General features: G+C 44.8%; 1 protein-coding gene across 1 annotated transcript in view; it reads right to left on the bottom strand.

Moving 5' to 3' along the window:
• Positions 1-21,157, bottom strand: part of RERG (RAS like estrogen regulated growth inhibitor) — a 97,546-nt gene extending 76,389 nt beyond the window's left edge. The window contains exons 1-2 of the mRNA XM_058852887.1: positions 20,932-21,157; positions 19,116-19,290 (exon numbers count right to left, since the gene is read on the bottom strand). Of these exons, the coding sequence (XP_058708870.1) occupies positions 19,116-19,176 (61 nt within the window). The 5' untranslated portion in view covers positions 19,177-19,290; positions 20,932-21,157. The remainder of the gene's footprint in view (positions 1-19,115; positions 19,291-20,931) is intronic.
• Positions 21,158-24,852: the final 3,695 nt, after the last annotated feature.

Here is a 24,852-nt window from a genome sequence, read left to right as displayed (position 1 = left end):
AGCCTGTCCCCAAAATCATAACATTAGTACAAGCAAATGGCTTGTACAAATTTCTAATTTGTGCTAATTTCTGCTACTTAGAAAATAGTGGCTGTAGAAGGAAACTCTGCAAGTGGTTTCTAAGAAACGTGACAAAGAAAACTCCTCACAGAAAGGGCATTCAGGGAAAGCTCTTTAAATTTAAGGAGAAACATTTCCCCTGAGTCATAACTACATTTAACTTCCATATGTTAGAGAAGGAAGAAGTTGTGGCGTAGAGGAAATGGGAGGTTCCTCTAGTAAAAACTTCAGATGAGCAGTTGCTTCTCCAGGCATCTGCTTGTAGGATTATGCCAGACATAAAACTTTGCATCCATATGGTGCCCTGCAAACAAGACAAACGTTGCTATACAAACATCAGCTGATTTTTTTGCACATCTTTTGTTTGCCTCCTAGCAAACGGTGCAGAGAGCCCTCTAATCTCTGCTGGGGCACGCTGGCTCCTGCCATAATTAAAGAGGAAGCAGGAAATTGAAAGGTACTGGGATAAATTGAGGTAGAGAACGATTGTGACTTGCCAAGACCACACGAGGAGTGGGAGAACCCTCAAACTTAGATTTCTCACTTTGCAGCCCCCATTGGGAGACGTGGGACATTAAAACTAGGATTGCTCTACACCAAGCACCATGAAACTTGGGAAATGGATTGTTGCACTCAGTCTGGACAATCTCCTGGATGCCCCTTTGGCACACAGGAGACAGCAAAGGATGTTTTACAGCTCAGCTCCTCAGAGTAAACCACCCTGGGCTAGGGCACAAGTGGCTGCTCACCTTCTTCTTCAGAGACTTAATGTCCCTTTCAACTGAGGGGCTCAAAATTATCAATTCTGAGCACTCAGAATTATCAGTTCTAAAGCTCAGGTCACCTTTGGGGTTTGTTCTTCCTTTGAAGAACACTGTGGTCCTGCAGGGGTTTTGATAAGGATGTTTTAAAGCACAATGGTGCAGCTGAAGTATTTGTTTACAGGGAGACAAATCTTTCTGCTGCTTGGATACAGACAGATAAGGTTTTTTACCTAGGAATCTGGCTGACTGTTAGAAATAAAAGAGAAATAAAAGTAAAAAAACCTCCACAATGAATGAAAAACAACCCAAAAACAAACCCAAAGAAACAAAAAATAAAAAACCCCAAAAAACCAAACTAACAACAACAAACCCCATAAACCTGCAACACTTTGAATAGCTCTAGCTTGAAATATTATTAAACTTCTGAATAAACATGTTTATGTGTTATCTTCTTTTATAAGGCCTGAATACCCTTGCTTCCAAAGGAAAAGGACACTTTATGGGTGGCCCAGCACAGAGCCATGCCTTCCAGATAAAGTGTCCTTGCAAAAGGAAGCAGCCAGGCAGAAGCAGAATGAAACATAAGCCAATAACTTAGAAATCACAGTAAAATGAAATTTAGCTGCCCAGATTTTGCTCTCCATTTCACTGGCATTGGCTTGTGTGGCCAAGCTGTTGCAGAAGTTTCTAGATGACAGATTTTAAGAGAGAATTCATCTGTTTAGCTTTAAGAACTACCCACAGTGCTGTGACTGTGGTGAAAGGAGTCCCATATCAGAAAAACAATAATTTTTTGTGACAATGGTTTTTTTTGTTTGTTTTTAATACCTTTGCTGGGACTTCAATTGCCACTTGGCTGGTCTTAGATGGAGACCTTTGAAGCAGGTTAACTCAAGAAGCTTTTTGATTTGTGGAGCTGAGCACATACAAAATCATCTAGGCGGCTGAGAGCCAGATGCAGCCTTCCTTATTCACAAAAGTATTGTCATTTCTCATGACTTAACTGCAATGTTTTTTGGCATTTGCTGCCTTTTCTGCAGCCCTGACTGATGGCAGCACTGGGAGAACCTCAGCTTTGTCTGAAAGCTCGTGGAGATGTGTGTTCAGCCACTGTGATTACGCAGAGAACTCCGAAGATGTTATGCAGGTGAGTTCTGAAACCTCACACACAAATAGAAGAATCCTAATTGCTGAAATAGGAATGCAGCAATTCCTTTCCACCTTCCCCTTCTTTTACTCTATTCCCAGGAGATTTTCTCTGTCATCCACACTTTGCACCTGTATAGCTGCCCCAAGACAATTACTTGAATCATTTCCCTGAGCTTAATAAAACCTTCTCCTTGTGTATCAGCATAAGATGGTAAACAACTCCAAATTGATCAAAGATTTTTCAAGTTTATATAATAAATACAAGCAGAATTAAGAAGAGATGCTGGAAAACTAAGACCAAAGTCTCTTGCTGCCAACAACAGCTCACTGTGGTTCATTTTGAGTCCCAGTTACTGGAGAAAACCGTAATGTTACTTCAGACATTTACACCAGCCTGACTTCAAGGTTAAATATTGAAATTTATGCATTTTTTCTGGCTTCTAATTAAGTGTTTGTGTAGACACACGTGGACTTCAGAACTGTCATTCATTTGCTCTGTGCACATAAACACGATCCTTGTATTCATATTAAAACTGCTCTCTTGAGCAGTTAAAATTCACTGGGAGTAGCTGGGAACATTCAGGAGAATTGGTATGAATGACAACACAAATCAGATTATGATTCCCTAGGAGATTCAAAATGAGAGGGAGGTGTTCTCTGCTTATATCATAGGATTGGAATTACTAAATACTCTGTATCAAAGTAGTAAAGCAGTTAAAACTGTTTTCCTTTCTAAACAGATTTTAAGCCCACTGCTCAAAAAGGCTCAAGCTCTTCTCAAAATCACCTGTGTCTTTTTCACATGCAAAAATATGGAAATACACTGAGGGAAATCTTCCATAAAGGAAGAGAAAAATGATCTGACATTTTAAATCTGTTGACATCTCCCATATGTTTGCTGCAGATCAGACTTCCATCACTCGCTATAGGTGTGAAATGAATATGCCTCAGATTAATAGAAGTTCTGATTTCATGCCCCTGCAAGCCTCAGGGGAGGTGATGAATCAATGCAGCTTTTGCAAAGGTTTGAGCAGGAAAAGTCTGGCACAGAGGCATCCAGCATGGAAGGATGTGTCCCCAGGAATGGCAGCAGAGCTGTAAGAACCCCTTCCCACTGCTCTACAGCAAAGGGATGACTCGAAGGGAACAGGGAATAAAGAGATACTGAGGGGAGGCAGCAGCAATCCATCAAAAACCTCCTTTGTAACAGTGCACAGAGAGCCCAGGAAAGACCCAGGGAATTTCAGACCCTTCAACTCCTGCACACAGGGACAAACACTGAAGGGATGTTTTGTTTCACCCAGAAAATGCAGCAGGCAGAATGATTAACTCAGCACTTGCTCAGGCTGGTGATGCTGCCCGATAAATAGGTTTTAAAAGTTTTCAGTTCTTAGGGTTTAAGCAAACAAGGGACAGTTTAATGGGGATATCACAACATACAGGATCAAGAACTACATGCCAAGCCAGGCCTTTTTTTTCCCCCTCTGCTTTTCTCTTAGTAAAGCACAAACCAAAGTCCAAACGTGGACATACTCCCAGGGTTTTAGGATTCTGCAAAATTGAGATTTGGCCTCATTCTCACTGGGATAACAAATTATTCATCATGGCAATTTTGGACAAGGTGAAAAATTTGCCATTCAAACAGTTTGCTTCAGTATTGCAGCACTGAAGCAGAAAGTGGAAGGAACTGGAGGAAGTTACTTTATAAAGAAAAATTGCATTAAATTCACTTTCTGAGTGAAGATGAGATTGAAGTTGCCCTTAAATGAATTATTTTCCCCACAGCTTGTTTCAGCAGCTGACAAACTCCAGAGCACTTATTCATTCCCTTGTTGCACTGTGGGGAAAACATAGCAGAAGAGACAATTATCAACCTGTCTATAAGGCTCTGACTTTGGGTAATACCAAATAAAAACTCATGTCAGTGCTGTGTCGTTCACTGCATGCACAAAATACTCATTTATGCTGTAGCCCCACAGAGTAAATGCATTTTTTAATATAAATTTCCTAGTTAAGACTGCACTAATGGTGGTAAATGGGGCCTGTGTTGGTGGTAAATACTTTTCACCCCTCAAATCCAGCAAATCCATCAGAGGAGATTTATTAAAAAGGTTCATCACACTGCTGGCCTTGCTGCAATAAAAACAGGCTATAAAGTTCCACCAAAGGCAACCAGCAGTGTCCTGCTGAGCTGCTGTAAATGCCAGCACACAGAGTGCCCCATGCTCATCACTTGGGGCAGCACAAACTGGAGTCTGGCCATGAACAAAAGCTTCCCCACTGCTCTGCAAGTGCTAAACCTCGGGAAGGCATTTGGATTAATCATTTGGATTAATTGTTTTAAAAGCCATTTAGCTAAGACAAACATCTAGGGGTAAGGTGAACACACCCAAAATGAGTTTGATGCACTGACAATGGTTTCTGGGGCTACTGCTGCATGGAATCTACTCAAGGTATTGTAATTGCTTCCCAAGCTGCTCAATGCCCTCACTTGAATGTGATTTGGCACTAAAAAGCCAAAAAAAAAAGAAATAAAAATCAAGGAGCCACAAGCAACTGATCTTCAATTGAAGTGGATGGAAAAAATAACTCTTCTGGAACGGTTTCTGTGCAGGACAGTAGATGAAACAGAAAATTAAATTAAACCCTGATGGTACCCTTCTAGTTGCACTGGATGGAGAAATGATAGAGTGTAAAAAGCTCCAGCAAAGCCCAAGCAGGGAGGGAAGTTTCACAGTGATGTGCAGACTCGAGGTAAAGCAACTAAGACTTTGCCACTAATCTCTGGTGCTGGGAGCTGCATTTTTTCAGCTTCCAGAGCTGCTTCCCAAGACAAATCTGTTTCAGATAAGCTAATGGAAAGACAAACTTAATCCTAAATTGCTATTTGCTCTTCATTTCTTGTAGCTTTTGTCTCCTGTGTACTTCATTATTTCTTCAGAGGATCTGTGCCCAATTTTTTTCCCTACACAGCTTCTTGAAAAGTGTCCTATATCTAGGGCTGGAATGTCTTCCATAAGGATAAACTCGTGAGGAAAATTTAACTTCTACCTCCAGCTTGTGACACACAGCTTGGGACTTCCAGAGGCATTGCTTTGCTGTCAAACACAGGTACACTTTCAGAGGCAAAGAAAAAGAGCACCCCTGCTGACATCCTGACCCCACTCTTGTCATATTTTGTGTTCCTGCTTTGGGGACTGCTATTACTAGAACACCTGGGCAAAGTTGCTAGGAGAATGTTTTTTAACACAGCCACACAGCTATTTTTTGTTTTCCTGGCCTTCTTAGAAATGTCTGTACTGCTTCTGCAGACATCTTCCAGTAACAAAAAAAAAAAAGCAGCCTGGAGCAGACACCCAGCATGGAATTGTCAAGTCTGAGCAGCTAAACCTAAGCAATGTCTTAAGAAACTTAGAAGGGCTCTGGTACTACCCTAACACCATTTAAGGCTACATTAAGAAGTTTTGCTTTCAGTGAAGCCTCAGCTGAAAACTGAGGCTTCTCCTGACAGATGACACTCATCCCTGTCAGAGAAAGAGATGCAGGAGCCCCACTGACCTCACTTAGGCCAGCACAGATAAATGGCTCATGTTATTGGACCTATGATCCTGACATGTCATGTCCTAGTCATTACCACTGTCCCCTCATTATGTTAATTGCCAAAGCTCTTAGAAAACCACCCCATTTTTTGTTGTTTGGTTGTTTTTTTTTCTCCTCTGAGCAGTCCAAGCCAGGCTCATGTAGAGGTACCACATTGCTGCAGAACAGAAAATCTCATGACTGTGGGCATTTTCTTGCTGTCCTGATAAGAAGCCTTCTACTAAGTGTTTGTCTCTCGGAGGTGAAGACAGGAGGTTGTGGTAAGCCTGTATTTATGTTACTGAAAAATACACCACACTGATGGGGGCAGTTTGAATCATTCAGGCAGCAGGAAGAGTCCTTGGTCCAAAGAGTCAGGGTCTAGGCTGAGCTGGAATGGTCTGGGTTAGACTCAAGGGTTAGATCACCCTGGTATCAGTTCCTTTGTGGTTTTATTCAGTGAGTCCTCAGCATGGGAAATCCATGCTGCTGCAAGGGTGTGTTAGTGCTGTGCTATATAAAGTCTAGTGCTGATGCAAGGCAGGGGTGGAAAAAACGTGTGAACTGTAACTTTTTCAGCTGATGTGTTTTTAGAGAATTTGTAGGAAGCGCTGCAAATTCTGAATGAAAAGCGACGCAGCACCCATGACTGAGAAAACAGCACAGCACGCCTTTCCTGGGTCTGTGCTGGTGCCTTTTAAACTCTGTTTTGTCTTTCAGTTCATTACATTTCTTTCTGCTAGCATTGGTTGTGGGGCCACCCCAGACATCCTCTTTCCTCCCTGGGATGAGGCAGCGTGGGCACGGCCTATGGCATGGCTGGTCCTGCTCCTGATGGCCCTGCTCCAAAACCCACAGAAATAAACACAGGCTTTTTCATTTATTTTCATATATCAGCCTCCTTCTATCTGTGAGGGCCACAGCATTTGTTCAGGACACAGCACAAGGTTATTTAGTCTAGCACTCTGAGTAGCCTTGAATTAATCTTTAATTTTCCAGAACTAATGTTCTTTATTAGCTTTGCAAATAATCCCTTGAAATTTTCATCTAGTTTTGAAGAGTTGTAACTAAAGCTCACCTTCTGTGACTTTGCTTTTTCATCTTCCAAGAGTGCTAGCTTAAGGTTTGTCTTTCTAAATCTGACTGCTTCCACATTTCCTCTTTGATATGTGCAGATCTCCTCTGTGAAAGCTCTTTATTTGCCAGTGTGTTTTCAAATCATACACCTTGTTGAGAGGTAAAAAAATTCATGTTGGCACGGGTCACTGGAGAGCTCTGTGTTTTTGTTCTGATCTCCACGTGAAAAAATTGCATCTGTATTCTGCTCTTCTGTGTGCTCCTGTTAATCCCTGTTCTTGCAAATCAGCCACTGCTGCACAAATTGTGCTATTCCTTTTAATGAGTTCAAAAGCATAAAATTTGGATGTTCTCATTAACATCCCTGCAGCACAGTCCAAACATTGACTCAGTGAATGCTTTCAACCTCATGCCATAAAGTACATGTTAAATAAAACCAATACAGAAAGTTATATCATTTTTTTTTCCTTAGATACTTAATATTCACTCTTAAAAAAGATTTCATAACAGGGTTATGAAGATCATCTGCCCCATCAAATGAAGAGTGGGCTTCATGTGGTGAGCATGAATAATAATAATAAGCAGATATAATAATAATAAGCAGATATATATAATAATAAGCAGATATATAGAATACAAACACTACTAAGAGAAAGAAAAGTGGCCCAGAGGAGGGAATCATGACTACAGCAGTGTTTTAGCTAAGGAGGAAATAAAAATCCACTAAGCACCAGGGAAAGATTCCCAATTTAATACACACATCATCAACAAGATCATATTTTTCAAGTCAGGAAGGGTTATTGCAGTCATCTGCTCTGACCCCCTTGCAATGAAGGACATAAAATGTTTGTTGCTGGGGGAATTATTTAATGAGGAATAAAATCCCTGGGTGTTCATGAAGCACCTAGAATTGGACAGGTTCTGCACTGCTGAGAGCAGCAGGGTAGAAAACCCTGCCCTGGCTGCAGGGTACAGTACAGACCCTCCAGACTCCAGGCTTGGTGCCAAGTGCAACACCTGTGTGACAATATTCAGATTTTCTTCCAAATGCCTGGGCTGAGAGAGCTGCTGTGATTTAGCTTCTGGAGATTTAGCTTCTCCAGCAAGGTGGTGAATAGCACTTGTTTTAATGGTACAATTTTAATTTTTTTTTAGGAGCAGTGGCTGTGATGTTGTGCTGAGAGGTACAGGGGTGGACAGAAGGTGGAACAGTCATTAGGCTTTACACAAGAGACAGTCCCCATTCCCATATGACCCAGCACCCCCATGCACTCAGGGACTTTTCTAGGCTATTTTGTGGGTTTCACTGGGACACTCCCTGCTCCTCAGAAAGCCTGCAACCCAACTGGGAACTAAAGGATGCCAGTCTGTGCTCCAAGCTTCAGGAAGATAAGATTTCTACAGGTCAGTACTCATACTGGAAAAAACCCAAACCAAACCCACCACATTCCTCTTGTTCTCCAAATACAAGAGCAAGATCATGAAAAGCATCCTAAAGACTCTTCAGAAACTGTAGAGGTGCAACTGGATTAGCCCTTATGAAGTGACCCAGGTGCAGAATTATTTTCACTGGTTTCACACTCTGGGAGTCACTCTGAGCATTCTCTACTTGTAACTGGCCTGCAAAATTTCCTGGGGACAGTCTGAGATCTGAGAGCACTTTTGCAATCAGCAGGTTCAAAGTGCTCTGAATATACCTTTAGAATGTCACAGAACTGTACAGCCCTGACTTCTTAAGAGTCACCTGCTCAGAGAAGTCCTGGAATTGCACAATGACCTCCTACTTCTAACACATGATCTCAGATTGCTCATCCTTTAAACAAAAGCCTTTTCTTAATCCTCTGCCGTGTTATCCCTAAGAAAAGCATTTTAACCTTCACAAGGAGCAACACTATTAATGGGAATGAATGGAAAATAGCAGTGAACAACCAAGTTCAAGGTACTTTTGTCATGAGCATGTTTCCCTAAGCCTTGTTCCAGCTCCTGATGCTGGTCATTGTATTTTCCCTGCCTTTTTGAACATGTGCAGAAGCCAGAGGTAGGATCTAAGGTGTCAATGTACTGTTTTAACTCAGCTGTGAAGGTCATTCTCTTCTCTTGAGTCCCTTACTTCTATTTGCAGCCAGTCCCTGTCTGTGCTGTGGCACTGGGAGCAGAAAGTAAAACTTCCAGTGCTCTGATGTGCAAACAAAGCTCCTCAGACTGGATGACATTCATATTTTCACAGCTTACTAGAAGGCACCATTTAGTAAATGTTTAGCAATTGAAGAGATGCTACAAAGTGAGCCATGCAAAATTATCTTTGGTGAATGAAAAGTCTTTTAGGTACAGACCTAATGTGAGGTGAGATATATGATACTGAGCATGAGGTTAGTCTTAATAATTCTGAAACTTTGTCCAGCTGTGTGTAAAGACCTGCAGGCAAATCATGATATTTTTCATACCTGTTAAATGTTGGAACTAAAGAAAGTGCTCAAAGGTTCTTCTGCATTGTCCATGGTTTGTCTCTTCATCTTTACCAGGATGCTAAACTATCCTGCTCCAGAGCTGATGCTGATTGTACCATGAACATCTGCAGTTGCATGTGATTTTACAGTTAAATATACATTGTAGCTGCTAGAGCTGCTTAGGAAAAAGGCAACTTTAATGAGGTTTCTTCATGAAAATAAAATAACGAAAATCCTATATATTTTGGTGCTTTATTCAGAAGAGGGAGATTAGGGAAACAGAACAGGCAAAGCTCCTTTCTTAGTTGAGAATCCAGTATATTTGCCTTTTTAAGCAGAAAGAGTAGAAACAGAGTGTGATTTTTTTCTGTGGAGCCCTAGAAGTCTGCAGAACTTTACAAAAGACCTGTCCAAACTATAGAAGTATTTCTTATAGTCCAGGCTCCCAAACTCCTCCCAATCTGCACTGAACACTATGTGAATTTCCAGCACAGTGGCACTGAGTTAAATCTCAGGGGCCTCTTTCATACTGGATCCCAAATAGCAAATTAATGAAGAAAACAGTCATACTGGGTATGTTTAAAATAGAGGTAGCTTGTTTTCGTGAGAGAGGCTTGGTTATTTCACATGCCAGGTCAGAAACTGCAAACAGAACTCGCCGAGAAATTATCAAAGTGATACTGAGGAAACACGGTGGTGGGTGGTGAGAACTAGACTGGTTTAACTGAATACTAACAAAAGAGTATTCTTGCATGAGATGTAATTATTTGAGATTACCATGGGAGACTGAAGATTAGTGTATGAATGTTTGAATATCCAGGACACAGTTTACTGGAATATCTTGAGACCTATCGTGCTTCACACAGCTAAAGGTCAAATTTTCTTTGATTGGAGATACATTTTTTGAAACTTTTGCCTGGAAGTAGATCTAACAGACCCAAGACATATTGTGGATCACTATTCAATTATTTCATGTAGGGAATCAACCTGGAGGAGAAGCAGCTCCAGTGCACATAACCACAGGAATCCAGTTGGGCTAAGCAGCAGTGCTTGGCATCACAGATTCTGCCACTGAGGTTGCTTAACAAGGTGTTTGTTTTGGCTCATACTCCCTTGTCCATGTCCAGTGTGGGGTTTGGTGGGGATTTTTTGTTTGTGTGTTTTCTCTGCCACCCATGGGTCTAATACTGCATTCTTCTGCGGTGACTCTTCAATAATTTTCAATTTATTCTGCAGCAAAAAAATAAATAGCTCTCTCTGATCTTCTCAGCCTTTCCTGCTTTGAATGACACTTTTGAAGTTCTCACTTGTAAAGCTCCTCTGGGTCAATTGCTGGGAAGGTCAGGAAGAGATCATGGCTGACAGCTCTAACTGGCTTCCACTGCTGAGGGAAGGGGGATTTTTGTTTCCCAGGGCAGGCACAGAGATGAGCTGCTGACAAAAGCAGCTCTCCAGAGCAGGGTTGTGCAAATCTCTGATAGACCATATTGCAGTGAGACTGAGACTTGGATGGAAAATACAGCCACATGAAGGGGAGAAAGGAAGTAAAGACAAGCTCCTTTTGTGCTTGTGGTCCTGTGGGTCAAAATGAAATTAAGCCCTACTGGGGAAGTAGTGAAAGACAGGATTGCCAAATATGTTTTTAATGAAAATAAATGTTGTTTCTGTGCTTTATTTTGCTGTCAATAATTAATGTCAGTGGAAGAGCCATAAAGGGTCAGAAGGATCCCACAGGGCCGGCCGGGGTTGGCTCTCAGATGCTGCCAGCCTGGGAGCCGTCCATGAGGCTGGATCTCAGCAGCCCTGGCCCTCCAGAGAAGCCATGGAAAGGAGCTTTGGCAATGCCAAAATGTCTCGGTGACTTGGGGCTGTCAGGCTTCGCTTTCCTTGCCCTCAGCTCCCACACTGGCCACTTGAGGCCATGAGCAGTGGCCACCTCGCAGGAGGGCCCAGCCGGTGGCCACTGCTCCCACAGCCCTTGGGAGCGCCACAGCGCTGCTCGAGCACTGCAGAAATCCCCTCCCTGGGGGAATATATCCTGTGCACTGCAGAAATCCCCTCCCTGGGGGAATATATCCTGTGCACTGCAGAAATCCCCTCCCTGGGGGAATATATCCTGTGCACTGCAGAAATCCCCTCCCTGGGGGAATATATCCTGTGCACTGCAGAAATCCCCTCCCTGGGGGAATATATCCTGTGCACTGCAGAAATCCCCTCCCTGGGGGAATATATCCTGTGCACTGCAGAAATCCCCTCCCTGGGGGAATATATCCTGTGCACTGCAGAAATCCCCTCCCTGGGGGAATATATCCTGTGCACTGCAGAAATCCCCTCCCTGGGGGAATATATCCTGTGCACTGCAGAAATCCCCTCCCTGGGGGAATATATCCTGTGCACTGCAGAAATCCCCTCCCTGGGGGAATATATCCTGTGCACTGCCCAGGGGCATCCTTCCACCCTGAAAACTTCTCAAGCCACTTATCCAAACAGCTTCCCTGTGGGAACACAGCACTGCCCCAGGCCTCTGCTCTTGCCTGTCTGCAGCTTCTCTGCTGCTGACCCCAGCGCAGAGGCAGCACAACAACCCGGGAATTTCAGCAGCTCCCTGTGCTTTCAAACCCAGGCTGGATGTTTTCAACATATTCCCTCATTTTCCTGCGAGCAGACTACTGTCTAACATTTCTGGAAAGGCAGCTGGAGGCTCCAGCCAATTTCTATGACATTTTAAAGCTGCACATATGTTTAATATATCTACTACTTCCTTCCCTAGGGCTTCGTGCTTCTCTTGCCATTCATCTTTTCACGCTGGATGCATAGAATGTGAGTTATCTACAGCGTCACTGCCATAATATATGGCACTTCCCAACACCTACATGGCAAATCCATTAGAAGCTGTAACAGCTGCAGACTGACTCCAGCAGTGTGAATGCTCTACCTGGTGGGAAAGAGCCATAAAAAAAGAACTTTTTCCCATTCAGAATTAAGAAAAGGTGATAGGAACAGATGCACCACCCTCAGTTCCTGTCTCCAGGAAGAGGTAGGAGCTGATGGAAACAGGAGGGGCTGCTTTGATCCGAGGTGAATGGGAGAAATGTGGGCTCAAACAGCTGGCTGAGATCTGTGAGGTGGGAGTTGTGTAACTTTGGAGTGGGGAACACTCCATCAGCACCCCTCAAACTGCCTGTGGAGAGGGAAGGGAACCTCAGGGGTGTCCTTGCCTAAAGCAGTAATTGCCTCTGCAGCAGGGGGTGTATAAAAGGCTGCCAGTAACGCTGAGCAAACACAGACTTGGAATAAAAGCAGCGAATGGATAAGGATGCCACAGTTCCCTTGCTGCCTCAGAGCAATTCCTTGTCTCTCCTTCTCTCCAGAGTGCCTGCCAGGCATGTGGTACAGAGGGTACAAACACCTTCAGTCACCAGCAGATAATCACAGCTCTGTAACCAGGGCTAGAGCCTAAAGCATTTCATTGATCCTCCTACCTTAAAGCAGTGTTAGTTTTTCATACACCTAACATATTTATTTTTGGGTGCTGTAAAAACTTGAGGGTGGCACAAAAGCAAAAAAAAAAAAGAGTTTGTTTGAGAAATACAGACATAACTTGTTTCTCCTGCTGTACCACAAAGCCAAAATCGGTAAATTTACCCACTTCTGTGACCAAGACTAGCTATGTGCAGATATACACTGCTTCCCTTCTTAACCTGTGCAAAGCTGGCTTCAGGCAATGACTGCCTGGAGCAGCCAAGATCCTCCAAGTCCCCGCCAAGGAATGGTTTCCAGGACAGTAGGAACCACTTCAGAGTGCCTGTTCTTTGCTGCATCACACCACTGCTGCCAGGATTAGCTCATCTGGATCTCATGCCCTGAGCATTTGGTGATGCACAACGCACTGACAGTGTGGGCAAAGAAGGAGCTGGGGATGAGAAACAGAGATGGGAGGAAGGCCAGAGTGAGGAGGATGAGAAGGGAACTGTGAATACAAAGTCTTCTGTAAAGTACAAAGCCATTTCACCACGCACAGTCCTTAGGGAATATGTGCAGTTCTAGGGAACTGGCAGGGGGAAATGGGAGGGTGACATCTGAGATGAAACAAGGCAAGAAAAGTAAATACAAGGACTTCAGATATCAGGGAGGTAATGAAGAAGTTTGTGGAATATTTAAAAACTTGCAGTTTCTGAAAGGACCTGCATTTAGTTCCCTGTTGGGGAGCAGTAGACAGAGTGCAAACCTTTACCATAACCAGACAAACCATTCCTGGGACTCCAGCAGGAAACTTTGCAGTTGGTTCTGGCAAAAGTGCAGGAGACAAAGAGGCAGGGTAGCTATCTTATCAAGGCAAGAGCTGCAGGGGGTGGCTAGGCACAGGCCTAGGGAAAAATTTGTGCTGCACACATAAATCTTGAATCCTAGCATTCCTTCCGCAGTAATCAAACAGCAGGCTATATTTAGCCCAACCTAAACAACTAAAAAAAAGAGGAAAGAACAGCAGGACTAGTCTTAGCTCTAACAGCTGCCACCAGCTGTTCAGAGGGGATACAGGTAGAGCTGATGTCAGATGTAGTTAAATGAGATGGAACAGGGCAGGCAGCTATGCTTGAATGAACAACGTTGGCATTTGGTTAGAGAAATTCTGCATTTTTTTATTTTTTATTTCATGGTTAGCCAGAAGGAGGATCAAATGTCATGGTTTCTACTACACCAAGGGCAAGGCTATAGTGAACCATGCATAGGCAAACAAGCAGGGGAAAGGGAGGAGGTAGCAGACACAAGCAGAGCAAGTGTTTGTATGTCTAGCCCAGGTTCCTGGTGCTCCTTCTCTTTAGTGTTAGCATGACAAGATGAACAAATGCAGTCTGGAGAAAGGCTGTTGGCTAAAGGGATTGTATCTCTGTGCTAAAGCCACAATGCAGCTTATTTCACCAATGCATGAACCCTCTAAACAGGCATCAACACCATCCACTGAACAGGAGCTTGGGAAGGTCATTTCAATGCAACTGTTTGCTTGCAATATTACTTGATCCAAGGGGACACATTTGTATTCTTGTTGGGGAAGAAATAATCTTGAAGTCAGTGACCTAATTACTGTTATGACTTATACACATACGTGCACAGTCCCTTCAGAGAAGCTGGAGCTGGCTGAAAAGTGTAAAACCAGAGAATGTATAAAGTGGGAGTGTTTTATGAGTGCTTTACCAGCAAAATAGTACAGGACAATTAATATATTGGGTAATAAACATGATTACTGAATAATCAATTAAGCATCTGGCTGTCATTGCCATTCCTAAAAACAAAGGGAAAAAAAGGCAATTGATTTACTCCACTAGTGTGAGTTAAAAAAAACAAAAACAAAAATAAAACCCACAACAAAAAATCCAGTCTCTTTCCACCCACATTTCTGGATTTCAGAGGCACCTTATTACAGTAATTCATACATCAGTTGGTAGAGCACAGACTTTGAAGATCTCATGGCAGCTTTCCCTGCCTTACTAGCAGAGTTGTGAGCTTGATAACTAATCACTCCTTAATAACTCATGTTTCCTCTGCAAAAGCCCCTGAAATGCCACTAGTGGGGGGAAATATATGAGTGGGGATTTGTGAAGTAGAAAAATCACTTTGGGCTTCTTTCCCAGTAACCCACAGGGTTTTTTGAATGGGGGGTGGGGTGACAATGAATGCAGTTCTACTTCCCACATGCCCAGACCTTGCAATTGGGAAGTGATCCCTGATAGTGTGTTTCAGACATATCCCCAAATAATGAAAACAAAACACAGATTTGTTGAAGGACTCTCTGGTTTGGCTGCTGCTTGAATTTTTCTGTAGGAACTTTCAAAACCAGGTATCTTTCTCCCAGCTATGTTCCCCCATCCTGTTTAGACATAATACAAATACGTCTGCTCAGGACTTTCCCAGCTGTGACCCTAAAATGACTCGAGTCACTGAGATCTTCATCTCTGTGATGGCACAGGCTCTTTGCCAGGTGACAATTACTGAAACCACTTTTCTGGTCACTCTTTTGCCCAAATGGAAGCATCTGAGGTGTTCTTGGATCAAAAGGTGACAGCAGCCCTCTGCCCCACGTACCTGATTGTGCAAGCAGCGATTTGCTTAGAAACCAACACATTTATTGGGGGAATCCTGTAGGAGCTTCAGTATCTTCCCCACTGCTTAACCCACACACAATTCCCATTTCTGGCTGCAGCTGCACAGCCCATCCACACAGATCTGCCAGGGGCTGGGCAAAGCAGCCCCTGCTAACATGGAAACTCGGAGTGTTCAGCCTGCAAAAAGACACTTTGGATAGCACAAGCTGCAGCTGGACATTGTCTCTTTTTTTTTTTTGGCCAAAATAGAAAGGCTCCTAAGCAGAGGTATTTTGAGCATTCATAGTCAACTGAGTTATGAGTTGGAAAAGCATCACCATGCAGGGTTATCCAGTATATGCCCTGTTTTTCTCCTCCTGGTTCATGTGTTTTCACTCCTGTTTAGATTTTTGGGCACACACTGTGACTTGTGATGACATGGAAGAACAAGGCCTTTAAGTCATTATTAATTGCTACTACTGTAGTTTTAAAAGGAGTTTTTAGGAAAAGCTCAGTTTTGTTACCATAGGAATGAAGCTGTAGGATGCAGTGAAGGAACAATTTAAACAGCACCGTTTAAGTAATTCACTTCAACTTTAATCCTCTGCTCCATCCAAGCTCGTCTTGGCTGTCAAGAAAAAGACTTTTAAAAGCTCTCTCCCCTCCTCGGTGCTGCTTGACTCCAGCCCAAATTAGGAGGTACAGCCCTGTTATCTGTAGCAGGTCTTAGCAATGTCCCTTCCCACCCACAGAGTACTTCCTTCTTGAAGCAGCTGCAAAGTGCTCCTTGGCTCAGACAGAGCTCCTCATCTGGTTTTTCTCAGCTCTTTTAAAACACTGTTTATGCAGCTTTTATACAGTAAGAACAGGGTGAAGGAAGGAGCATCTAGTCCACTGTAGGAGAGCAGGTTGGGATGCTTGGACCTGGTGAGTTTGCCCATTACTCAGCGTAACCCTGACCTGGGGGAACTCCTGTGTGCCTCTTTCTGAGCTGTTTGCTCCTCTTTTTCTATTGGAAAAGTTTAGGTCTGCATTAAGTAAAAAGGCAAAGTGAGTTGGTTAGCCACTCTGCTGGACTTCTCCAGCAGGCAGGAGAGAAGGCAAGGAAGGAGAACAGTGAAAAGCTGTGCCATTAGCTATGCCTGCTGTTTGTTTTTTAAACCTTTGAACCCTAGAAACTTGATGATCAGCAATAAAGTCGAGTAACACTTTGTTTTCCCTGGATTTAACTCTTTTGAGATGCCATCACTATTCAGATTTGTGAACAATGTTCTGGTTTCCCACCTCATGCTTGGGAGAGTCTTGGGAGGGACTGCTTTGTAGAGCAGGGAGTCTTTCACCCTAAAAACAAATGCCTGGCATTAAAAATGAGCCTGGGATGTTCCTCAGCTCTGGGTCTAATGAATTCCATAGTGCAAGAGGGGCAGCTTTAGCTCCCCACATGTCCTGAAGCACAACACTTCTTTCTCCATAGCTGCTTTGACTCACTGATCCAAAGTCTGGGCCAGGCAGTGGGAGAGGAGCCTCTCCAGGACGCTCCAAAGCGCGGCTGTAACTCCACAGACGCTGTCAGGTGCTCCAACCACTTACAGATTAAAAACCTAATGCCTGGCTCCTCCTCAGCAAATGAAGATGAGCCAGGAAAGCGAGCCAGTGACTTTTGGCATGACTTTCTGGCAGTTACAGTGGCCCTATTTATCACCCAACGTCTCCTTTTCATTGCATGTGTGCTCCAGCATTCTGCCTTGTGCTCTTTGCCTCTAGAGCCTGCCTTATCTTCCAGCTGTCTGGCCAAGTCTGCTCCAGTAAGCCTTGACCACAGCATCCTGCCTCCAAACTGCTCCCAGGCGTGGGGAATGGCATGGTTACTCCAGAAAACATGTTATTCCAGCAGGGCACTGCCCACCAGAGCCAGCTAGAGCTTTGTGTCCAGCCCTGCTTTTAGCAAAGGTGGAACAGCACTCCCACTGTTGTTACTGCTGGCTGCAGACAAATAGGTATTTTCAGACACCACCCCCCTCTCTCACACACACACACACACACACACTCTTATTTCTCTACACTTGGCCAAGCTGTCAAAACTGGGTCCTTTTATGGGAATGTACAAGAGGGGTTTCCATAAGCAAGCTGGAGATTCTGGAAGGCACGGTTGCTGCTCTCTTGAGGTAGCTGATAGCACTTTATGACCCTTCTACCCCATTAAATTCACTTATTTGTGCCTTCATTTTCACACAGATTCACAAATATGGTTACAGTCAAAAGAGGGAACCTCATTCATATTTTATGTAATATTTCCTTGCATCTCAAAGGGAAAAAAAGGAGAGAAGAGGAAGACCTCGAAGGACTAGGATGTTTTTATTGGCTCTCCATTTCTTTTGTCTCCCACCCAGTTCCAGGACTCCAGGAAAACACTTTTACTATTTATACTACCCTAGTATATACTGAAGTCTACAAAAAGGATACAACAGGTAAAAAAGGCTCTTGTTGATCCTGTGCTGGTGCAGCATTTTAATGGAGCACTTAAAAGGTAGCTTTGTATTTTTTAAATATAAGCTCTCCAGCTATTAAGAATACTAGGGAGAGGGAACTCTTATTGCTTCAGTTTTCCTGCAAATATTTCAGTGTTCTCTCACATTATGTTGAATCCAGCCAAAAGACTGGACAACCACAGAAACCACCAACTGAATGTAAGATAAACCAAAAGGGGAACCACTGAAGTTGCAAAACTTAGGTAGGACAGTGAAATATGAATACAAAAGAGGGGATGGGGCAAGGGCAGCAGGGAAGAAGGAGGAGTTTAAACTTATCCCAGTATATTATCAGCATTCCCTCGGGCATTCTATTCAAAAAGGTGGAATTTAATCTGCATTGCCTTTGAATAAGCAGTATAATCTCTAAGAACTTGTGCCTCACAAACGCCTTTTTTCCTGAGAGCTGACAGAACTACTTCACTGATAGTGTTCTGGTAAAATACCTCCAGGGTAAACGTGCTTTTATAAACAACCCATTCCCAAGTTACTGAAACTGTAATACATTTATAGGACAGAACCTTGGCATGTGTAATATAAAAGTCACTTTGGGGAACTGGAGCTGGTTGATGGCAGCTGAGTCTGGCTTAATGCTCTTACCAGCACATCCTATGTCCTGCCTTCTCTTGTGCAGATCTTTAATAAAATAAACAAAACCTTACAGTTCCCAAACTGCCACGGGAGCATGGTTAGGCTCAGTCTCCTCATTTCCTCATCCCTGTGGTGCAAGGACTTGTTAAGAGTGGTCCTGGAGCTGTCAAGGTAATGCAACACCCCTGAACTACCCAAGAGAGAGGCTGCAACCCTCACACTCTGCTCCTCGTCTCACCAGAGGAAAGGCTGTCTGTAGAAATGGATTTTTAACATTTATGCCTCCCCCTTGTGTCTCTACCATATCAACTCGCCAGACTGTGTTTATTTCTCAAATGCAAGCTTTACACATGGTGTTGCCTTAGATTGCTGGTAAACATGTAAATCCAGGAGAGCATTGAGAACAAAACTTCTTTGAGTTGCTGAGTCTAAAATCTCCTGTGGAAACCAGCCAGAACTATAACTGTTACAAAAGTCATCTAATATATTTAAGAGAGGATAGGGAGCATAATATTCCATGCCTTCATTGAGCACGAGCTATGAAGAGACAAACTGAATATTACTAATTCTGTTCCACTGGAAAAGGATAATGTTGCCACTCACTTCATGAGAACTGGGTTTGATTTGGGTTGGGAAGTTTGTTTCGTTGTTGTTTATTCTTAAAAAGTGGCAAAAGTACTTTTATTTGGTAGAACCTAGAGAAAATAGCATGAAAAGCCAAGGAAAAGAGAATTCCTGGCCTGATCCCAGATGCCCTTTCTTATGAAGAGTTTGTCTGCACAGAGGGAGAAAGAAGTTACCCAAAGACAAGCAGAATTAAAAATCAGAAGTCAAACATACCTGACTTGCCCACGCCAGCTCGACCGAAGATCGCCAACTTCACCTCTGCACTCTTGGCCATGCTGGAAGGAACACAGCGCTGGCAAACTCACTCAGTCACCAAAAGTGAAGCAGAAGAACTGTTCCCAGCTCCTGCCTTCAGCTTCACCGTGTCATTGTGACGTCAATGCAGAGCCTGGGGAAGAGCACCACGAGGATGGAACTGCGAGGAGCCAGGCTCTCCCTTTCCCCTGCCCGCCCCCCTCCTTTTTTCTCTTCTTTTTAAATAATCATGACAATTGATGCTATGTTCCTGCTTTAAAGATTGCAGTAGCACCACTGACACGTTTGGCACTGTTTGTGTAGAGCCTACCTTCAGCTTTCTGGCTGCTGCTCTTGGCTTCACACTGGCACTGTAAGATTGCAAAAGGTCCTTAACAACCCCAGGCACCTGCCTTGCAAGGCTCCTAATTACAAATTTCTTCTTTTCTCTCTCAGCTGAAATGGCATATATTTACTGTATTTGAATCATATGCAGGGATTTTTTTTTGTAGAATATATTGAATAGCTGTGAGCACTCATTAGTGGTGCCTGCAGACAGCTACTCTTTCCTCCAGCTCCAAAAAGGTTTCAATTACTCAGCAGCAGTTGCCTAAAATCCTCTGAGCACTTGTACCTTGCTCACTGCCCTAAACAAATCCATACCCAGAAAGTTTTCTAGCACTCCTTTTTAAGCTGTCTTAGCTCACACATAAACATTCAGCAAAGCATGGGGTTAGCAGAAAGATGCCAGAGTTTCTGATGCTGCACTTTGAGCATGGGATCTGTCTGTGCTCACAGTTCTGCTGCATGACCTTGATTTCACTATCCTGGAGAGTAAAATCTACAAGCATACCTGTCATGGTAGAGTGCTTCAAGATCTACAGTGAAAACACGGCAATCGTGACGATGATGATCCTCTGCCCTGACTAAAACGTTAAATACTCGGTCTCCCCTTAAAGCCGGGTGGAACTTTATGTGTGAATGCAAGCAGTTGGAGCTTTGCTGCTGAGCTGAAGTACCCACTTCAGCCGTGAATTCTAACAGTGGCGTAGGATGCTTCCCATGCCAGCACTCCTCGCTCTACAGCAAAATGCATTTCTAAGGTATTTTTTGGGGAAAAAAAAAAAAAAAAAGAAAAAGAAAGAAGAAAAAAGAAGCCTAAGGCTTTTACCTATACAAAAACGCTTGTAAAAACAAAGAGTAAAGACACATCGAGAACGGTCTCGATTCATCTCTGATGTCTAAATGCTCCTGACTCCTTTTGCCTGAGAGGAAGTATCAGACCGCTCTCAGCCTGCACGGACAGTCAGAGGTACAGACTGCTCCGGGACGTGGTGGAATGGGATACCCAGGGAGTGAATATCCGCGGGAGCTCCCGGCACCGCCCGCAGCACAGCCTCTGCCTTTCTCCACAGCTCTATTCCACATTTCCGAGCCGCTGCTCATTCCTCACCGCCGGCTCCGTCCCTCCGGGCGGGCTTTGCTCCCCATCGCTCCGGGCAGGTGCCGCGGCCACCGCCGCTGCCCGGCCCCGCACCGCATCCTCCCGGTGCCCGCACCCGCGGAGAAATCCGCACCGCATCCTCCCGGTGCCCGCACCCGCGGAGAAATCCGCACCGCATCCTCCCGGTGCCCGCACCCGCGGAGAAATCCGCACCGCATCCTCCCGGTGCCCGCACCCGCGGAGAAATCCGCACCGCATCCTCCCGGTGCCCGCACCCGCGGAGAAATCCGCACCGCATCCTCCCGGTGCCCGCACCCGCGGAGAGTTCCGCACCGCCCGCCCGGCTCTCACCTCGCTGAGCGCTGCTCGGCGCCGCGGCCCCGGAGGGACCGCGCAGTGCAGAGGGACCGCAGAGTTCGGAGAGACCGCGGAGTTCGGAGAGACCGCAGAGTGCGGAGAGACTGCAGAGCGCAGGGGACCCAGGGACCGCGGAGTGTGGAGAGACCGCGGAGGGGCCGCGCAGTGCGGAGGGGCCGCCCGCCCCTCCGCTCCTCCGCCTCTCCGCTCCGCCGCTCCTCCGCCCGGCCGCGGCTCCGCAGCGCCCGCGGACCTGCCGCGCCCCCTGCGGGCCTCCGGGAGCAGCGAGCACCGAGCGGCAGGGATGCCGGAGGGATGCCGGAGGGATCCGGGAGGGATGCGGGAGGGATGCAGGACCCAGCGGGAGGGATGCGGGAGGATGCGGGACCGAGCGGGAGGGATGCGGGAGGATGCGGGGCCGAGCGGGAGGGATGCGGGATGAATGCGGGACCGAGCGGGAGGGATGCGGAACCCAGCGGGAGGGATCCTGGATGGATGCGGGACGGATGCGGGCTGGATGCGGGAGGGATGCGGGATGGATGCGGGATGGATGCGGAGAGGCAGGAAGGGACGCAGAGAGCGGCCGAGCTGGCTCCGTGCCCTCGTCCCGGGAGCGCAAGCCGTGCCCTCGCCGAGCCCTGTAATTCGGTACCGCAGCCTCTGATTGTGTGGGACAGCTGCTGCTGACTTGCGTGGATTGTGAGTAAGCGCTTGCTAGGCTGTTCCGCAGTTTATTTAAACATCTCAAGAGCTCTCCGTGCCTCCCCCAGCGCCGTTCAGCTCCGGCCTGTGCCGCCCTGTGCAGAGCCAGCCCCTCGCTGTCCTGACACTTGTGACAGCCAAGTGACAGCAGGGCTGCTGCCCCATCACACTGCTGCCCCATCACACCAACCTTTTACTCTGCTTTTCCTCCCGACTCCCCCGCTCTGGCTCGTGGCAAAGGAAAAGTGTTGTTATTTCAATTAGCAAACGGGCAGAACGAAAATCATGTAAATATATCAGCCTCTGCAAGAGGTTCGTGTCAGAGCCGGGGATGGAGCTCTGAAATGATGGGACCTGATTCGCCGGACAGCTCTTACTTCCTTGTTTATTAAACTATCCAGTAATATAAAGATACATTAGTAACAGATGTGAACCAGAGCTGGAAAGCACTTAGAGTTCAGTGGATGTTCCTCCTCTGTTTCTGTTCCAACTCGGATTTGAATGAGATACCAGATGAGGAAAAGAAAAAGCTCTCCCCTCACTGTCTTCCTTCATGCAAAATTAAACAGAAGTTGGATTGGAAAAGATCTTCCATGGCCCAAATCTTCCTACAGGAGCAAGATGAGCGTTTAGGGGGCAGGATGGCAGTCCTGAAGAGAAATGAGAACCTAATTCCCTCTAAGAAATGCCAATTGCAGGAACTCAGGAGCAGATCTCAAAATAGTTGCAGTGCATATCATGGAAAGGCAAAAAAAGAAAAAAATTAGAAAGGCAGATATGAAAGCAGTAGTGTGGTTTACGGTTTACTTCTTAACAGCAAAGTCTTTAAGCTTTCTCTCACTGCTTGGTTTGCATAATTTAGAAGGATTCGCTTTTTCCATCCTCCTAAGAGAGCAACTGATGTGTATTTTGCATCTGGGGAAATGTGTGTTAGTCTCGAGGCCTGACATTTGTTTTGTGTCTATGGAATTCACCCTGCATGGGGCTGTCAAATTAAATACCATAACTGGCTTTTCCAAAACAGCAGATAATTTATTGGTCATTAAAATCCCAGTGGCTGTGCAGTCAGCTTGTGCTGAAGTCTCTTATTGGTGAAGAATCCAGTAAACACTAATCTTGCACACAGGCAAAGGTTTCAGAGGGTTGAGACCCAAGAGTGGTCCAGGAATGCTCCAGTTGCTGTTTGTTTTCTGTGTACTCACTGCATTTCATAATGCTGATGAGGTTTTGGGTGGTTTTTTTTCCTACCCAAAATGAATTTTGAAAGCCTGAGTCTTTAATCCCGTAGTTCAAGGGCCACCTTGCTTTGTCATAAGCAATAGTTTTTTGGTTGTTGACACGGTGGATTTCCTCAATGGTTTTGCCATTTGTGCTGATCAAAAAGTGTGTTTATGGGTGTTACCCTGGCACTGGTAATGAGACCAGTGAGTGAAGTCCATCCTGTGGCTGACTGCCTGAAGGAGGGGGGAGGTTCCTTTTCTGCTCTTCCACTTCATGAAAATCTGAGAGAAGGGGAGCAATGCTGGGCTCTGATCCCTTGATGATCTGTGTGCTGCCAGTCTGAATTCATCCTCATCCAGCAGAGAATCTGGAGAACCCTCTTTCCCATCCATCAGTGTCTTAGATTTCTCCCTTTTGTGTGTATGAAACACACAGTGTTTCACAGCTTAATTAATTTTTGGAAATAGCACTTTGGTATATGTAAAAATATTATTCTTGTTTCCCCAGGAGTAAGAGCAATCCCAGCAAGAGAAGATAGCTGTCTTATGGGAATTACTGGCTGAAATGAAGCTGAGGGAAACTCACTCCTCTTTCTGCAGCTGTGTAGGATATATCTGGCTTAGCTCCCTGTTATCCCGACCTGGCAGCATCCCTTTTTACTTAGGAAGATGCCACCAGTGGTCCACAACAAGGATTTTTGGTTCATTTATGGTCTGGCCTGTAGTCAGAGCTTTGGACTGCAGTCTGAGCTTTGGACTACCCCTCTTCACCAGAAACCTTGATGGCTGAGGAGCAGATAATGAAATAGGAGCTGTTCACAACAAATAGGAGAGTGAAATGCCAATGAAGCCATACATTCTTAAGTCAAAACTGAATGCTGTTTCAGGATTGATTCACAGAGGTCCATCCAAGCAGTTACAGCTGACAGAAGCATTTTAGAAAGACTCACAATTTCAAGTACCACTAAACAATGCTTGACAGGCTTAAAAAGATGTATCCAGGCGCTGCCAAAGTCCAGGGAGATCTTTCTGCCTGGTCTAGAGGTGCTACTTTTTTAATGCCAAGCACTTCCACTGGCTTATTTTTTTCATCCTGGATGCTTCTGGTGTGTTTTCTGAAGGTGGTTTTTTTGTGAAAGCAAATGGCATTTGATTCCTAAAAGGTGGGAGAGAGGACTGGTGTGACACTGCAGGCCTGACAGCCACACGTGAAGAGGACATACAAGCAGGAAAGGAAGTTGTGGGTTGTTGGTTTTTTGGTTTTTTGTTTGTTTGTCTTATGGTTTGTTTTGTTGGTTTTTTTTCCTTTTGAAGCTGGAAATCCCATTATAGATGGCAATTTTGTAGGTTTCAGCATCTCCCAAAAGGAGATTTGGGCATGGGGTCTGTTGAGACTCACGAGAGACAAAAATGAGACACAGATTTCAGAAGGTCATTAGGGAGAATCCTGTGGAAGGGAGTGGCATTTCATCTTCTGAGCACCTGTGGACACAAACTGTAGAGCAGATCATACATGGATGAGAGAACAGACTCCTCTGGTACAATTCCTGCAGGAAGGAAGGGGCTGTTGAACTCAGGGCTGTGATCTTGGCTGCTGTTGTAGAGAAGAGCCCAGATCTGCCACGAGGATTGGTCTAGAACAGAGCACATCTGGTCAGAACTTGTGTTAAAAATCAAATCAGTGACTTGGTTTATTTTTTTCACCCTTTCTTCCAGCCCTTCTGCTGGTAGCTGATATTTGATAACTAGTAGAAAAACTACCAAATAAATAGCATGTTAACACAATGTTTGCAGCTATTACTAAAGGTTTGCAGGGAAAGATTCAGATTGTTTTCTTAATTTTCTGGGAATATCTTCCAAATGTTTTTGTGTTGGCTCTCAGCAACGTACATAAATCTGCTCAGTTACTCTAATCTAGCACAGTGAAAAATATTGCAACTTTGTCATTAAATTATGGATGAACTTTGCTGTTAGTTTGGCTTGCAGTCAATGT

Source organism: Poecile atricapillus, chromosome 18 (genome assembly GCF_030490865.1).
Source record: "Poecile atricapillus isolate bPoeAtr1 chromosome 18, bPoeAtr1.hap1, whole genome shotgun sequence".
Taxonomy (NCBI): Eukaryota; Metazoa; Chordata; class Aves; order Passeriformes; family Paridae; genus Poecile; species Poecile atricapillus.
The sequence above is the reverse complement of the archived record's forward strand: the minus strand, read 5'-3'. Positions and strand labels throughout refer to the sequence as shown.